This window comes from Heterodontus francisci, chromosome 6 (genome assembly GCF_036365525.1).
Source record: "Heterodontus francisci isolate sHetFra1 chromosome 6, sHetFra1.hap1, whole genome shotgun sequence".
Classification (NCBI taxonomy): Eukaryota; Metazoa; Chordata; class Chondrichthyes; order Heterodontiformes; family Heterodontidae; genus Heterodontus; species Heterodontus francisci.
The window spans coordinates 131,213,722-131,231,846 of record NC_090376.1 but is presented as its reverse complement, the minus strand read 5'-3'; the positions used below and the strand labels follow the sequence as shown (position 1 = coordinate 131,231,846).

The following is an 18,125-nucleotide window of genomic DNA, read 5'->3' as shown; positions in this document are numbered from 1 at the left end:
ATGGACCAAAATGGCCACCAAAGAGAAGGGGATTTATCTTTTGTACACTCAAGTAGTCTGACAAAGACAAAGGACAAATCTTCAAAGCCAAAAGGTGATAATGAAACCCATCTCACACCTATCATAGAAACATTCCAGAATTAAAACAAATTAAAACAAAGGAGGTGTGAAGTAGCCACAGCCTGGGCCAATGTGTGATCACCATGGTGAATAAACCAGAATGTCTCCTAACAGGAGGTGAGAAGTAACAGTTTTACCTTTTAAAAAGACAGCCAGAAAGAAAGAGAGAGAGAGAGAGACTGACCCAGAACGTAAAGCTACTTGTAACTGCTGGCATTCCAGAAAGTCAGAAAGCATATGCTTTGCTGGAACAAAATCTGATGTCTACATCGTACAGCAGAGATAGAGCTAGAAGTGACCAACCATCTTCCAAAAGAACCTTCAATCAAGAGAGAAATCTACAATCACCACTGGCCTACAACTATTTGGACTTTGAATCTCAAGAGAATTCAACAGGTTTTTCGTAACCCTTCTCCCCCACAAAAAAACCCACCTAACTCTTTCCCTCCTCTGTTTCTTGTGTGTGTGTGTGTGTGTGTGTGTACACGAGCGACTGTGTGAGTGACTTCGGGATGAGGCAATTGACTTTCTGCTTTTTAAACCCTACAGGAAAGCGTGTCACTGTCTGTTTACTTGAAAAATAAAACACCAAGGGGCTACACTCAATACAAATACACTTGCTGTGGTCAGGTGGAGAATTGAACAGTGGGAACCACCCATGTCACAGCACATGGCCGTAACACAACTAAAGATTAGAATACCAAAATCAGTGTGTTATTGCTGCTGCAGCTGCAAAACTAAGCACAAAAAAACCTGAGCCGTCAGTTAAAACTGCCACCCTCAGCACACTGGAACTGCCCTGAACCCAATCAGCAAGTTGAGCTATACTTTAAATTGGCTTTCAGTTGAAAGAGCAGATGGACACATGTGATATCCATCTTAAACTATGGCATAATTGGCTTGAAGCTGAAAGGTCTTGAGGAGTATCAGTGAAAACCGGTCTATTCTGTGTGGCCTGACTGTCTCTGAATGCAGGCCATGAGCTTAGAGCGTTCATCAGTTCAATCTCTTAACTTTCCAGCCTTTGCTAACCCTTGTGAGTTTTAGGAGTTTTTGATAAAATACTGGCGCTGTGCCTTGATGTTACCATAAGTTACAGCAGTGATAAACATGGAGAAATGGCTATGAAAACAGTGGGAAGTCAAATTGCTTATCTTTGTTCTTATAAAGCTAACACCGTCTGGTTGAATGTTGGCTGCCTGTCTTGCCAAATTAGCCCACAAAGCACTGAACATTTTTTGTTGCTTTTATCATGTAAGAGCAACACAAGTTTAGTTCTTTTACTTCTAATGAACTTTCGACTAGTTAAATTAGAAGGAAACATGAAAACGTAACACCTCGTTGGGGCTAAATTGGATAGCCCCTGAAGGTGGGCGCAGGGACCGTAATGCGCAGTTAGCCCACGACTGTTCAATGTAATACAGGCAGCATGGCATCTCTGTGCTGCTTGCTATTAGTATGATTTCTGCGTGCAGCCAGCACTAATTACTCTGTTGATTGGCCTCACGCTTAGGCAGAGGGTGCAAAATGGATATTTACGAACACTACTTAAAGCTACTCTGCACTGCTTAAAGGGGAGGTGCATTGCTTCTGGAGCAGATGCTGGGAGCTTTTTGTAAGCAGAATTTGACCTGGGAAAGACAGAAGAAAGGCTGAACGTAGGAGAACATGGGCACCCGGGCTTTCCAATGCTGTACTGGAGGTCTTGGTGGAGGAGAGGGAAAGGAGGAGAGATGCCCTGTACAAGCAGGGGGCCAGGAAGTCCTCCAGATGCATGGTGAAAAGGCAGTCGAGATAAATAGCCATGGAGGTCAATGCCAGGTGTTTATCCCCAAGGACGTGGATGCAGATTGTATAAAGTTTAATGACCTCACACAAATGGCCAAGGTCAGTGAGTCCATTTTCAAAAGCCATATCCTACCAACTGGACTACTAGCCTCATCCACTGCTCAGTTCACCACAACCCCATCACTTACTTACTAACAATCTCGATCAATGAGGACTCATTGCGAATATGCATAAGCTTCACCTCATCCTCACATACTTTGCATTCACGCCTGTATCTCGCAGTTTGCACACACTGCCAGCTATTCAATCATGAAAGCTATATCATCCAAACATATTACATGATATGCACTGAAACACTATCCTGTCTCTGTTGGGACAAGGTGACACACAATTGGAAGCAGCAGGAGCTAAGCGGAGGGGGACTGGCACACTTCTCTGTCCGAACTCCCACAGAGGAGATGGCGCTGGCCCTTAGTAGGAGGTGCATTGCTGAGGCTGCGGCCAGCACTGGGGCTGAATCCAGTGAAAATGATTGTGTCTTTATATCTAATCCTCCATCTCACATCTCATATGTCAGCTGTGGCTCAATTGGTAGCACTCTTACCTTTGAGTCACAAAGTTTTGCGTTCAAGTACCACTCCAGGGCTAGAGCACAGATATCAAGGCTGATACTCCAGTGCAGTCCTGTAGGAGTGATACACCATCAGAGGTGCTGTCTTTTGGATGAGACATTAAGCCGAGGCCCCAGATGCCTGCTTAGGAGGATGTAAAAGATCCTATAACGCTATCTTGAAGAAGAGTAAGGGAGTTCTCCCCGGTGTCCTGGCCAATAGTTATCCTCAATCAACATCACAAAAAACAGATTACCTTGTCATTATCACACTGCTGTTGTGGGAGCTTGCTGCATAAATTGCCTGCTGCGTTTTCTACATTAAAATAGCGACTATACTTCAGAAATACTTCATTGGCTGTAATGTGCTTTGAGACATCGGGTGGTCATGAAAAGTGCTAGATAAATGCAAATCTTTCTTTATTTTCTCTCTTGTCTCATCCCACACTCTCTTCTTACTTCCAAGCTGCAGATGGTGTAAGCATGCATCTCTTACTTTCCCCCCCTCCCACACCACAACTTTACCCTGCTGCCTTTCTCCATTCAGATACCCAAGAAATGCAACCTTGGCCAAGCAGTAGGGAAAGACCAAGAAGAGAATGATGATGAAGACACACTGTTACTTGATTTTACACTCTCAGTCACCAGCTCAGATGCTGACACTCTGCGTATTTATTTTTTTATTTAGAGATACAGCACTGAAACAGGCCATTCGGCCCACCAAGTCTGTGCCAACCAACAACCACCCATTTATACTAATCCTATATGAATCCCATATTCCCTACCACATCCCCACCATTCTCCTACCTACACTAGGGGCAATTTACAATGGCCAATTTACCTATCAACCTGCAAGTCTTTGGCTGTGGGAGGAAACCAGAGCACCCGGTGGAAACCCTCATGGTCACAGGGAGAACTTGCATACTCCGCACAGGCAGTACCCAGAACTGAACACGGGTCACTGGAGCTGTGAAGCTGCGGTGCTAACCACTGCGCCACTGTGCCGCCCATCTTAGAGGATAGGATAGAAGCGGGTTCTGCATGTGGTGAGCTACCAGTGCAGGTGTTCTGCAGTCAGGGCAGTGGGCAAGGATAGTGCAGATGCCAGCTCGCTGCAGATAGAGGTTGCACATGAGTTTTACTGTTGAGGACTCTGATGAGGACTTTGATGGACCAGGCTAGAGAAGAATGCTGATACAACAAATGCTTGGTGCATTGGGAAGCCTGCCAGACAGCCTGTGTTCAGTGTCAAGGAGCATGGCGAAGACCGGCACTAACATGGCACAGAGCTTTGTGCAGAGTGTGGACCCCTTCTTTCCCAGCATGGAAGTGGTGGCCAACTCCATCAGCACACTTGTGAACCGAAGCATAATGCAGTGTCTGATGGCTGATGTCTCAGCTTCCATTGCAGCACAAGCAGCCTCCACCAACAGTCTGAGTGTTGTAGTGGCAGCTCAGACTGAAGTCATGCAAGGCCAGCTTGCTGCAGGCAAGCTCTGACTGCTGCCGTTATGGCTGTGGATGCCAGTGTTAAAAGGGGGCTTGCAGTCCAGCTTTGCTCCTCCTCCTCCACCCTCTTCTAGCAGTTTGTCCTGTTTTGTGTGGCCTCGGATCATTCTCTCAGTTTTTCTCTATTCCAGGCGGAAGGCCCGAGTCTGGGAGCAGCTGGTTTGTGCAGAAGCCTTGAAGTCAGCAAAAGGTACTTCAGCACTTAGCACACCACTCCCTGGACACTTTTGAAACTTGAAACAACTATGGAAAGCACCAAAAACGTGTACAATTGTAGCAACAACCAGAAGCAATCAATCAGCAACTAACCCTTAAGTAGTTGATTATCCCTTTAAATAGCACCGGTGGGGCTTCCTTCCTGATGCTGAGGCAAGGGCATCAGTTGGAGCATTCAGCTGCAAACTGGCAGTGCTGGTGTCAAATCAGTCTTGCATGCTGATTGATGTCATGGTCTGCCTGCTCTGCACACTTCTGCAGGATGTTAATTGCGTGCGCACTTGTGTCGTTACCAGGATGATGTCCAGCTTGCTTCGCGTTAGATGTGTGCGCATGTACCGCAGACACCATTTTAGAACCATAAGGGCACTCCTAACATCCAAAAGAACAGGCACTACTAAACCTAATTTCTTGGTCTAAGAGTCCGCTTAAGTACTCTCCAAATTTTTAAAATCTTAACCTGCAATGGTTTCTCTTCCTGCTCCAGCACCGCTACCTCTTGATTCAGCCAAGAATCTATCCTTAGTCACCTCCGATTTCTTATCTGTGTCCTCAGTACCTTGCTCCATGGCAGCGAGGCTTGGACAACGGATGTCAGCCAAGAGCGACGTCTCAATTCATTCCATCTTCGCTGCCTCCGGAGAATACTTGGCATCAGGTGGCAGGACCGTATCTCCAACACAGAAGTCCTCGAGACAGCCAACATCCCCAGCTTATACACACTACTGAGTCAGCGGCGCTTGAGATGGCTTGGCCATGTGAGCTGCATGGAAGATGGCAGGATCCCCAAAGACACATTGTACAGCGAGCTCGCCACTGGTATCAGACCCACCGGCCGTCCACGTCTCCGCTTTAAAGACGTCTGCAAACGCGACATGAAATCTGTGACATTGATCACAAGTCGTGGGAGTCAGTTGCCAGCCTCCGCCAGAGCTGGCGGGCAGCCAAAAAGGCGGGGCTAAAGTCTGGCGAGTCGAAGAGACTTAGCAGTTGGCAGGAAAAAAGACAGAGGCGCAAGGAGAGAGCCAACTGTGTAACAGCCCCGACAAACAAATTTTTCTGTAGCACCTGTGGAAGAGCCTGTCACTCTAGAATTGGCCTTTATAGCCACTCCAGGCGCTGCTCCACACACCACTGACCACCTCCAGGTGCTTACCCATTGTCTCTCGAGACAAGGAGGCCAAAGAAGATTTCTTATCTACATACAGCTCCTTGGCAACATCATCCGAAAACACGACAGCAGATTCCACATGTATGCTGACGACTCCCAACTCTACCTCACAACCACTTCTCTCAGCTTTTCCACTGTTTCTGATTTGTCACATTGTTTGCCATGATTGTCCAGTATTGGATGAGCAGAAATTTCCTCCAATTATATATAGGGAAGTCTGAATCCATTGCCTTTGGTGCCCACCACAAACTCTGTTCCCCAGCCACCAATCCCATTCCTCTTGCTAGCCATTATCTGGGGCTGAAGCAGACCATTCACAACAATGGCATCCTGTTCGATGTTGAGATGAGCTTCAGACCCCACATATGCTCGAGTATCAAAAACACCTACTTCCACCTCCGTAACATTGCCTGTCCCTGTCCCTTATTCAGCTCATTTAACTCCCTCATGCAGACTATTATGAGGCTGTCCTGGCTGGACTCCCCCTTGGACCCTTTGTTAATTTGAGCGCGTCTAAAACTCAGCTGTCCATATCCTAACTCACATCATGTCCCATTTACCCATCACCCCCGTGCTCACTGACGTACATTGGGTCCCATCTGGCAATGCCTCCATTTTCAAATTCTCATATTTGTTTGCAAACCACTGCATGACCTCACCCTCTCCCTATCGCTGTAATTCCCTACAGCCCCACTACCCTCCGAGATACTTGCGCTCCTCCAGTTCTCACTTCATGCTCTTCACTGATTTTTAATTGCTCCACCATTGGTGGTTGTGTCTTCTACTGCTTAGGCCTGAAGCTAACCTCATCTCTGTCCTCCTTTTAAACCCTATCTCTTTGACCAAGCTTTTGGCCACATGTCCTAATATTTCCTTAAGTGCCTCAGTGTCAAAATGTGTTTGATAATGCTCCTGTGAAGTGCCTTGGAGTGTTTTACCATGTTTAAAGTGCTTTATTTAACAGCACTATGGGTGTACCCCACATGGACTGCAGTGGTTTAAGAAGGCAGCTCACCATCACCTTCTCAAGGGCAATTAGGGATGGGCAATAAACGCCACATCCCATGAACGAATGAAAAAAAGCACTGCAAGTGGTTGTTGTTGATCCTGAAGTTGTTTTTGTACCACTCAAAGAGCTGATAGTTGCCAACACTTTAGTATTGTCCTGGAGACCCCAGGAATAAAAAAGAATTAATCTCCAGGGAACATCCATGATCAACTCAGCAAAAAAAAAATCATAGGAGCATTAGGAAAAGTTGTGTGTTCTTGTTCATTTTCTTGGAGCACACTTGTTTATTAGTGATACAACAATTAAAATGGGGAAAAGGCTGTTTAACTGGGTGGAGGTCATATGGAGGGATCTGTAGGAATCCGTCCAACCAAAGTTGGCAATCTTAATAGCAGCCAAAAGCATATAGTTGAGTGATTTATGAAAGATAATTCTATTTAATGAACAATGGTAGAGTGCATTTGACACCACAGTGATGCATTACATGGGTCTGTGCCTGTGATATCTGCTCACTGTAAGCTTTGTAATAGAATATGTTGTCAGATGTTTCTGTGAGCAAAAGGCCAGGCAATTTACCAGATGGAACAAAGGAGGATTAGAGATCAGGCCTCCCCAAGGGAATCGCTATTTAAGAGCAGTGTTGACCAGAGGCCTGTAGAATAGTAGATGGTGCAATAGGATCAACGGAAGGAGAAAATGAAATCTTAAAAACTGGAGAAATATAATATAAAAAGTTGAGTACCAATGTGACACAGTCGCAATATGCAAGTACAATAAAATAAGGTTGATGTGTCATTGAAATATTGAGTGAAGAAGTTTCATATTGACAGGTTAACTTCATTGTCTAGTGTAATTTCACCCAGCAAACAATAAATCTCTTAATCGAAGTAATGATGCTGAGTCACAGATTCCAGTAAGTTACCTTATTAATAATTAGTCACTATATTAATAATTGGATTGAATAGTATAGATACACATTTTTCTACATTATAACAGTGACTACAATCCAAAAGGTACTTCATTGATGGAAGTGCTTTGGGAAGTCCCAAGGTTGTGAATGGTGCTATAGAAATACAAGTGTTACTTTTGTTTCTTTTATATAAGATGCAGCTGTTTGCATTATCTTTCGTTCAGCTTGGGATAATCAGTTATGAGACTGTGTAGCACTTTCCTAATGAATCACATTTATACTGAGGGCTGATGTTGATTAATTTGCAGCTGTAGGTGAATTGTTGCATAAAGTATATATGAATACATTGTATTCAGGTGGTATGGTAGCATAGTTAATGGGATCGTAATCCAGTAGCCTGGACTAACGGTCCGGAGACATGAGTTCACATCCCACCATGGGAGCAAGGGAATTCAAATTCAGTTAATGATAGAAATCTGGAATTAAAAAGCTAGTATCAGTAATTATGACTATGAAACCACTGGATTCTCATAAAAACCCATCTGACTCACTAACATCCTTTAGGAAAGGAAATCTGCTATCCTTATTTGGTCTGGCCTACATGAGACTCCAAATCCACAGCAATTTGGTTAACTCTTAACATCCCTCTGAAATGGCCTAGCAAGCCACTCAGTTATACCAAACTGTTGAAAATAAACTATGGTAGGCATAAAATCAGACTGATAACCCAGTATTGACCTCGATACCAGATTCAGACACTCGCCCAGACCAGTCAACCCTTCAAAGTCCTCCTTAATACCATCTGGGGACTTATGCCAACATTGGGAAAGATGACCCACAGAGTAGTCAAGCAACAGTCTGACATAGTTATACTCACCGAATAGTATCTTCAGCTGCTTCATCAATGGGTTTCCTTCCAAGATAAGGTCAGAAGTGGGGATGTCTGCTGATGATTGCACAATGTTCAGTTCAGTTTGCAGCTCCTTTACAAGATGCACCACAGCAACATGTCAAGGTTTTTTTGACAGCACCTCCCAAACCTGCAACCTCCACTGTCTAGAAGAACAAAGGCAGCAGGCATATGGGAACATCACTGCCTGCAATTTCCCCTCCAAGTCACACACCATTATGACTTGGAATTATATCGCCATTCTTTCATTGTCTTTGGGCAAAATCCTGGAACTTCCTACCTAACAGCACCGTGGGTGTACCTATACCGCATGGACTATAGTATTTCAAGAAGTGGCTCAACACCATCTCTTGAGGATAGTTACGGATGGGCAATAAATGTTGGCCTTGCCAGCAATGCCCACTTCTTGTGAATGAATGAAAAAACAGAATGTAGTTAGTAGCAAAGTGTTACATGTTGGTTTGGTATGCTGCAGCCTTATTTAATCTAGCCAGTGAGGTTCTTAGTCTGTAGTAGTTAAACATTAATCTTTAGTGCATTATTACTATTTACACTCCACACTAGCCTGTATGACTCCTCCAAAAGCCATCTTTGCATCAATTCACTAGTGTATCTCACATGTCATCTTTTACATCACCATGGTAGGAGGTATTCTTTACATTCTCTCAATATTAACCCTTTCAGAACCTTATACTACACAAAGTGTCTTCACTGGATAATGAAAACAACCAATTTCAGGCCTTAATTTACTTTATGCATTAGAGCTAGCCCACACACGCTAATTGTGCAGTCATATGTGTTAATAATAAGAATATTTGCTAACTTTTGTCCATGTTCCTAAATTTGGGTCTGGGGAATAAACAGATTTAAACATTAATGTTGTGCTCCTGAGTGAATGTACTTTTTATTTCCCATAGATTATTAATTGAGATGTGTGCACATTTACTCAATTTTCTGGATTTGCACATTGGATTAATTGTGTACATATGACTTCCACCACCAGTATAAAAAGAGCAAAGAGCTGGCAGAGTTTGAAGGGCAAGGAAAGCAGGAGATGGCTGACAGAAAGATTACAGAGACGGGGAGGGGTGAGACCATGGAGTGACAAGAATTGAGAATTTAAAATTCGGGACATTGCATCCAGTCATAACTCACACTGGAAGTCAAAGTGTCCACTGGGTTTTTCCTGTCTCCAGCAGGAAGCTATCAGTGGAATCAATCCCTTTGCAATCCACTGCTGTTTCACGGTGGAAGTGGACGCTGTTTTCAGCCACATATTTGCACACAGGAAGCTCAGCACCAACAAACAATGCTAGCTGAAGAGGCAGGCCCAGTACTTTCATATCTGCAATGCCCCTTAAGTATAAGATGCTGCTGATCACATTCACATCCCTACTAATGCACCTGTAGCTTGTGCCCTCCTTTTTATCAATGTGTAAGCATTACTCTCCCTTAACATTATAGACGTTATGCAAACACGAGGAAAAAGTTACGCAATTCAACATTTTTCTCAGTAACTGGAAGGGATTCCCAAACATTCGTGGGCAGACAGAACAGAATGCAGGATTGATTGATGACAGCTCTGTAGAATCCCAAGGACAGCCTGCAGCAATGTATACTCCCAAGCATAAATAAAATAGAGCAGAGCCTCAGCCTGTTAAAGCAATGGATCAGATGTCTGGGCTGCCCTGCTGATGATGCCCTCCCTGCTGGATCAGTGTGTTCCAGGCTCCACAGCACCATCCCTGAGAGAGCAGACAACCTGTTTGTCAATGCAGTACTGCAGTAAGTCATAGTGTAAGAACAGGATGAGGAGGAAGGTTGGCCCTCCTCAACAGCCAGTTTTCAAAGCAATGTGAGAGGCTTGGATATTTTTTTCTCTCTCCTTAAAACTCATAGGCAGGCTCTTTCTGCAAGCTGAAAGCCAGAACTCAGAAGCTGAAAGACAGAATTCAGAACTTTGTAATTTGAATTGAAGTTCCCCAGCTTTGGTATGCTGTTACTTGCATGGTGCTTTTCTGCTTGCATTTTTTTTTACACCAAACTTTCCACGTTACCTGTTTGCCTTTTATAGCCTGTTGTTGTATTAGTGAAATATTCTGGGCTATCAGTACTATTCTGTGAAACTGATGAGGCACTGAAGGTGAAATTGGTCTTCAGCAGTAGTGTGGAACAAGCGATGATGGATCAGAGGCCCGTTTTACCCTGCGCCCACTTTGCTGGAAAAGAATATGGGGCTGGGCATAAATCAGGTTGCCGATACGTGATAACACCACACAGCAGTTTTACCCCAAACATCTGGCGCCTGCACTCTCTTTCCATAACCCTTGGTATGCTTTTGTGTTTTTAAACTATCAATATTTTCTTGGATTCAGCTCCTCAAACCACTCCTTTCTTCTCACCTTTGGAATTGATGGAATTAAAACTGTAGTAGGCTGTGGTTTAGGCCAAACAGCGTTTTGGCTGTGAACAAAGACAATGATGTTGTAGATTTACTGCAGTTCAGGCTTAACATAAGAAATAGGAGCAGGAGTGAGACTTTACGGCCCGTCGAGCCTGCTCCATCATTCAGTACGATCATGGCTGATCATGGGCTTCAACTCCACTTTTCCACCCGCTCGCTGTATCCCATGATTCCCTGACAGACCAAAGATCTGTCTATCCCTCCTTAGAAAGTAGAAGAATAACACACATCTGTTATACTAACCTGCAATGTAAGCCGGACTAGCACCAGGAATGTCATGAAGCAAACCATCATCTTGTTAAGCAGTGGTTTGGCTGCTGGATCCTTCAATCTTGCTGGTGGTCTGCTGCGTCCTGCACAACCTGACAACCATGAGGGCACGGGCCTTGCCATGAGGGCTTCAGCGAGCACCTTAGGAGGGGGAGAATGAGGCATCTGGCACACCATCGCTGTAGATGGGCTGAGCATGACCGGCTCATCAGACTCCGGTTTCCCTGCAAACATCCTGAGGTCGCAGTTCATCCACAGTGCCCCACCTTTCCATCCCTCTGCTACGTGCCTCTTGGGCAAAATCCTGAAATTAAAAAAAACAACACAAACCATTCCATAACAACTTTATCCAACAATACTTCCAATAATACGTGCAAAAGTGAACTATTCACCCCTGTGCATTCTTAGTGCCTGTCTTGCAGGTGCCTTTGCCTGTCCTATACAGTGCTACCCCAGTGGCTGCAGCATGGCTGCTGACTGTCATTGGGGGAGACTGCAGATGGCCTTGCAGGACGCCATCGAGCAGCTCTGGGCCTTGAGGGCCAACTTTGGACTGCACTTGGTATGGGTGGCAGCATTCTGGACTGGGCTGGCTGAGAGGCATCAGCAGGGGCACTGGCAGAGTGGTGGGAGGGAGGACAGCAGGTTCGTGCGTCAAGGAGCTACTGACACACGCCTGGGGCAGCATCTCAGTAAACCTAGTAACCTGTTGGAGCACAGATTGCTGGACTGCTGTGAGAGCTTGTAGCGCCTTGGAGCACTAGTATCTGCAAACATATTGGGAGCAGTCTGAGCCTGCGTGGTACCAAGCAGCGCTGGCATGGCAACAAACATGGATCTCATAACCTCAATCTGAGCTTCCACTGCAGCACTCAGATGTCGTGTATCTGAAAGCAAAAATTCCAGAAGGGGAGGGTTGGGGTGAGAGAAGTGGAGTGGGGGGGGCGGGGTGGGGAAAGCAAAAAATGCATGGTCACACCATCTGCAGCTTGTATTTCATACCAGACAGCAGGATGTGGGTAAAGTGGGATTTGAGAAGGGGCATAAAGTAGTAACAGACCATCATCCTGGATGGTTTCAGTGACACCGGTTCCAGCAGCCTCAGTGAGGGCATAGGAGATTCAGCCGTGCCTATCTCGTGCCGGTTCCCTGCAACTCCTTGCATTTGTCTGTCATCTTGTCCTTCAAGAGAGAGGGGAGAGTATTGCTGTGTGTTTTGCAATGTGTTTGGGTGATGTGCCAGCCATGGATAAACAGCTGGAATTCTGTGAAAGCTGCGGGATGTGGGTGTGAGGCTGGCAGCATTTGTATGTGTGTGAGGGTGACTTGGAGTATATGAATGTTAGACGAGAGACCTGATTACTGATGGAGGAGTGACAGGGGTGTGGTGCATTAAGCAGTGCATGAGATTGGTGGTGCAGTGGCTAGGAGATGGCATTTGAAGATGCATTCACTGACTTTGACCACTCGTATGAAGCCATTGAACTTTGTCCAGCCCTTCAACCAGGCCCTTGGAGCCAGACCTCTTGCACTGACCTCCATGGCTATCTGCTCCCATTCCCTCCCTAGTAGATGCTGGCAGAAACTTGATGTGTCTCTTCCTTTCCAACCCCTGGACTAAGGCCTCCAGCACTACTGGAGAACCTGGGAGCCCTCTCTCTGGCCTGTTGTTCCTCATTCTTCCTTCTGAGAAGCATTTACAGAGACAGTTCAGTCACCTGCAGCCAAAGTGCACCTTCCATTGAAGAGGTGCAGGCTAGCTTTAACTTGTGTTAGCCCTGCATGAACCTGGACCCCTTGCTGAGTGTGCAGCTATCGGCAATGTTGCCTCCCTCACCTCAATTGGGCACGGTATCATCGCACATCGCGATCCCTGCACTCGAAAATGGGCCATGCCCAATTTTTAGCACAAGTCCTGTTTAGACTGCACTTGGAGTAATGCGAGCAGTTCTGGGAACTACACCCTCGCAAGGATATTTTGTGCTTGGAGGGAGTTCAGCTTAGGTTCTCAAGAATGAAACTTGGACTCTAAGGGTTAAATTATGAGGAGGGATTACACAAACTAAGGTTGTATTCCCTGCAGAAGGTTAAAGAGTGATTTGATTGAAGGTTTTCAAGATAGGAAACTGACAAGATAAATGGAGAAAAACTATTTCTGCTGGTCGCGGAGTCTAGGACAAGGGGCATAATCTAAAAAAAATTAGAGTCAGAAGTCTCAGGATTGAAATTAGGAAACATGTCTACACACAAAGGGTGGTAGAAGTTTGGAACTTTCTTCCTCAAATAACAATTGATGCTGGATCAATTGTTAATTTTAAATCTGAGATTGATAGATTTTTGTTAACCAAAGGTAGTAAAGGATATGGGGACAAAGGCGGGTATATGGAATTGGGTCACAGATCAGCCATGATCTCATTGAATAGCAGCACAGGCTTGAGGGGCGAAATGGCCTCTGCCTGTTCCAAAGTTCCCACTGTGTCTATTTTCTGTGGCTGCTAAATATCTCAACAATTATTCCAATTTCTGTGAATGTATCTAGTTTTTAACCTCATATGTGCAGTGATGGATAGAAAGGAAATACATTACCATGGGTGCTGAAAGGATGATTCCCCTAATGGGAGAGACTAGAACTAGGGGACAAAGTTTAAAAATAAGGGGTCTCCCATTTAAAATGGAGATGAGAAGAAATTTTTTCTCTCAGAGGGTTGTTAATCAGTGGATTCTCTTCCCCAAAAAGCAGTGTATGCAGAGTCATTTAATACTTTTAGGGCTGAGTTAGATAGATTCTTGATTGACAAGGGCGTCAAAGGTTATTGTGAGTAGACAGAAAAGTAGAGTTGAGGCCACAATCAGATCAGCCATGATCTTATCAAATGGTGGAGCAGGCTCGAGGGGCCGAATGGCCTACACCTGCTCCTAATTCGTATACTCAAATGTATGTTCGTATGTGACCTTATAGAAGAATATGCTTCATTTTTATGTTTAAGCCTTTTCTGCCAATATAAGGCAATTGGCCATTTTGCCCATATGTAGTGAAGTAAAATAATATGCAATCATTGTAGTTGATTCAAAGAGGAAGAAAGAGGCAGAAAGGAAACCTATCAGCACTGGAACAATTTACTAACTATAGGAATGAGACTCCAGAGTTTCAGTTGTTCCTTTTCTGGGCCAGAGAGCTTGAGTGGCATTGCAGGGACAGAAATCATGTCCTTACGCAGTTAAGTTCTAGCCCTAACCTCGTCCATCAAGTTTAATTTGTAATTAATGTGCAAATGTGACAATTTCTTGAAAGTTAGAGGGAGGTTGAGGGTGAGTTGTGGTTTTTGCAAGGCTAATGGCGAAGCAGAGCAACTCAACCAGAAACTTGTGACAATTCACAAGACACTGGGAATCTCTTCCTGGCCACAAGTTGCTGGATGATTTACACATTAATAACAGCCAGCACCATTACACTTGCTTTTAAATTCTGGGCCATTGAGTAGGATGCCCCATGCTGCTGGGCCCTCTCTTGGTGGATTATCCTGCTGATTATTCTCTTGTCATCAAGAGAATTTTAAGGATCCTCTGCAGACTGTTTCAGGACTGCCTTGTTCTTTCTGTGAGTGTCGAAACTTGCACACTCTGAAGCTGGATTAATGCACCATACATTATATTAGCTGTTACACGCCTATTCAGATAGTACTGTGTGAGTCAGCAGCATTATTACAAGTGCATTCGGATTGACTGTATTGTCGGGACACCACTAGTTGTTAAGAAGCTGCAACCACTTGTATTGTGAGTGTGTTATAAAGTGATTTAAAATTGGACTTTCTTCCAGCACAGAACCAGTGAGCTAAATGCAACAAATCCCCTTAAAAGTATTGTTAACTCCTGCCTTACACTACAGTGAATTAACAGAATAAAAGCGAGTTGGAATTGTTGACGGTTAGTCTGAAGTCTACCAAATCTTCCTCGATTGTCCTGACATCTCCAGGAGTTAATGATTAATCTCCAGGATCCTGCTGTAAGAAACCAGGGGAGAAAAAAAAACTCATATTGTTTTCATTGTCTTTGGACACTTTTGGGTTTTTTAATTCCAAATGTATTGGAGATGAGGAGAGAGGTGGTTCTGGTCTGGAGTATTGCTGTAATGCTCAGTTAGTAATCGGACCCATGCCTTTGAGGTCAGTATGTGGACACGCCTTGTGGGAGTGAAACAGAGATTAATTAAACTCTAACCGATGTTGAAATTTTCTTTGGATTGGCAGCTGATTTATTCCTCCTTTTCTCAATAACCTCTTCAGGTCATCTCAAGGCCAGGGGACAGATCAGGAAATGGCTTTCTCTTACGACACACTTCCCTTCAGGATTGTTGGTGTTTGCTATAAATAACTAGCCCTGGGAGGGCCCAGTGTTTGAGCAATGCCCACCAAACCTTCTGTATCAATAGATAGGTGTGTTAAACCCTCGAGCAGCATGGTGAATGCGTCACAAAAGCAGCAAGACAGTTGGATGAGCAGAGGGTGAGAACTGAGCAAGTGAATGATCACCTGGAAAGCTTTAATAATTGCTGTCTGCAACCACATGTGTTGCTGCAGCAACTGTAATGTCAGCAACCCCTGTGAGAGAAAACTATTGGATTTTTCCAGTTAATCTGGGGAGAACGAGAACATCCTTCAGAGTTACGGTCAGCTGAGGTCTCCGTTAGGCGTGAAAGATGAAACTTCTGTAAATATTGGATGCCAACTGTTATTTAGTTAATGAAACTCGTACAGCAGGTTGAGCATACCATTGACGATGGGGATCTGTTACACAAGCATAGGTTTGTATAGCAGCTTCTCACTATCCAGGATATGTGTGACACTGTCCTCGAATCGGGTTCGGCAATATGGACAGGACATCTTGGTTTGAGGCACACTTCTCGTTGGGCTGTGTTTCTTTTTGGACGTACATTAGGCAAGTAAGTTGTGGGGAGCTCTTCCCCATTCATCCCATGTTGCCATTGGGTAGCGCGACTGATTTTGGCTATCGGGCCTCACTTAAATAACATCAGTCAGCTGCCACCGCTAAATAAGCAGCGACGGGCAGCTCTTTGATTGGAGACATCTGGCGGCTTCTCCATTGAGCTGAGTTGACAGAGTGACCTTAAAGGGAATGGGAGAGAGGGTTAGTAGATTCATAGAGCCAGGGTTTTGCTCCTCCTGGTCCCAACAAAAACCGGTTTTAAAAGAAAAACACTTCTTGTCATGCCGAAGCAGCTGTGGTGGGGAAGAAACTGTTGCCCACCTCCTTCTGGAATGTGCCTTTGCAAAACAGGTGTGGAAAGAGGTGCAGTTGTTTTTGTCGAAGTTTATCTTGAGCAATTCTGCAACACAGGGGTCTATGCTCTACGGGCTGTTCCCAGGGATGCACACTGAGATAAACATTAACTGCTGCTGGAGGACCATCAATTCGGTGAAAGACGCTCTTTGGTCTGCCCGAAACTAGCTGGTAATCCAGCGCAAAGAGTTATCCACGACCGAGTGTTGCAGACTGATACATTCCAAGGTCCAGGACTATGTGCTGAGGGACGCACTAAAGCTTGGGGCAGCCGCTGCAAAGGCTCAATGGGGAAAGACCACTGTGTAAGGTCCTCCCACCAAAGTGACTTGAGGGGCTGGATCCATGGGAAACTCCTAAGGCTGTATACACCAGATATGGGTTTGCTGTAAAATGTACATGGCATGTAAAATGGAATGGAAGGGTTGTGAGGCAACTCACTCCTATATTGAAGAAAACTGATGTCCTTTGCCCTTTCTGAAATGTCAGTTTGCTGCTGTTTTGAACTGTTGGTAATGTATTTTTTTTACATGTTTTTATGAATAAAGTATATTTTTGAAAAAAAAACACTTCTTGTCATGTTTTCTCCAGCAGTCTCTTTAAGGACCCCTAGTTTGGCTGCTCTACATTCAGATCCACAGAGGCACGACAGGCCAGCCAATGGAAATTGCAGCAAAGTCCTAAATACGTCATGGGAACCTTATTGAAATATATGTGTGAGGATGCTGCCTGTTTCGGGCTGGAGTGCTGGCTGCCTAAATTGAGGATTGCTTGAAAATTGCAACGGGTAGGCCTGGAATGGAAACTCAGCATAGGTTAATCATTTTATCCTGCTATGGCTCTGGTCACTGGAAAATGGACAGCAGTGAGATGCAAATCACTCAACTTGTCTTTGCCCTTCTGCCTCTTTCACCGAATGCAAGCTCCTTCTCCGTGTGTTTTGGAAAGTTTGTTTTCTTAAAATAATAACACGGACATCTCTGTCAGTCCTTATTCTGAATTAGAGGGTGCCCTGATAGTCTGCCTCTGCCTCTCTGCTCTAGCCATGCACTCGAAGCCAGTGGGAGTTAAAAGAATTGAAAGATGATTTTTTTTTGTCTCTTCAGTAAGTGCTGCAGCCGAATTGTGATCTGGTTAGGAGGGCAACAGCACCCTCTGAATGGTCAGCAGAGTAATAGCAGGAGACATTCACTGGCTGACGTGGCTATGCTGTTTTAAATGCCAAATGCACACCAGTGTGAATATGAAAGATGGATGAAGCTTGTGTTGTCATTTATTTAGGAAGCACAGTACACTATTTGTACTGTATTTCATTAGTAAGGCACAGTAATTGCTGGTTGAAAGCAGAGCACTGTTTAATAGTCGCAACCACCCTGCCAGTCTATGCGTGCTGTTTAGCTTTGTGAGTTTTCATGGCTTTCAAGGAAATCAGTGGTGTAGTTCTGCAGCGTTATAGGGAACAGTAAAGGCATCTTTACTTTAAAGGAGTGCAACTCATAGCAAATATCCCAATGTCACTGGCAGATATAAATGACTTGACTCCCAGAGTTCTAACCGCATTGCAAACTCAGATTTCATGCATTTTGTGATGTGCTGTCAATTGCTACCATCTGTTCTAATGTGCTGAAAACACAAATGGTTCCTATGTCAACGTGCTTGCTTGCAACAGAGTTAAATGACGGTGTAAGAGAAGGACTCGCTTACTAATGGCTGGATTTCACCTCCTATTGATTGCTGTCACTGTTCTGCATTCTCCTGGAATGGAATTGGCTGCTGTGCTAGCAGGGACCCCTTAACTAAGATGAAACAGAATGGCATTTGAGGGAATGATTATCCACTCCTTCCTCTTT

The 18,125-nt window shown here is 44.7% G+C and overlaps 1 protein-coding gene across 9 annotated transcripts in view; it reads left to right on the top strand.

Annotated features, from left to right (window-relative positions):
• Positions 1-18,125, top strand: part of tbc1d4 (TBC1 domain family, member 4) — a 292,672-nt gene that overhangs the window by 130,970 nt on the left and 143,577 nt on the right. The window contains exon 1 of one of the 9 annotated variants that reach the window (XM_068034316.1): positions 15,830-15,916. The exons of the other annotated variants lie outside the window; for them this stretch is intronic. Coding sequence (XP_067890417.1) covers positions 15,845-15,916 — 72 coding nt within the window. The 5' untranslated portion in view covers positions 15,830-15,844. Of the gene's footprint in view, positions 1-15,829; positions 15,917-18,125 lie in introns of those variants that run through there. 9 annotated transcript variants of the gene reach the window in all.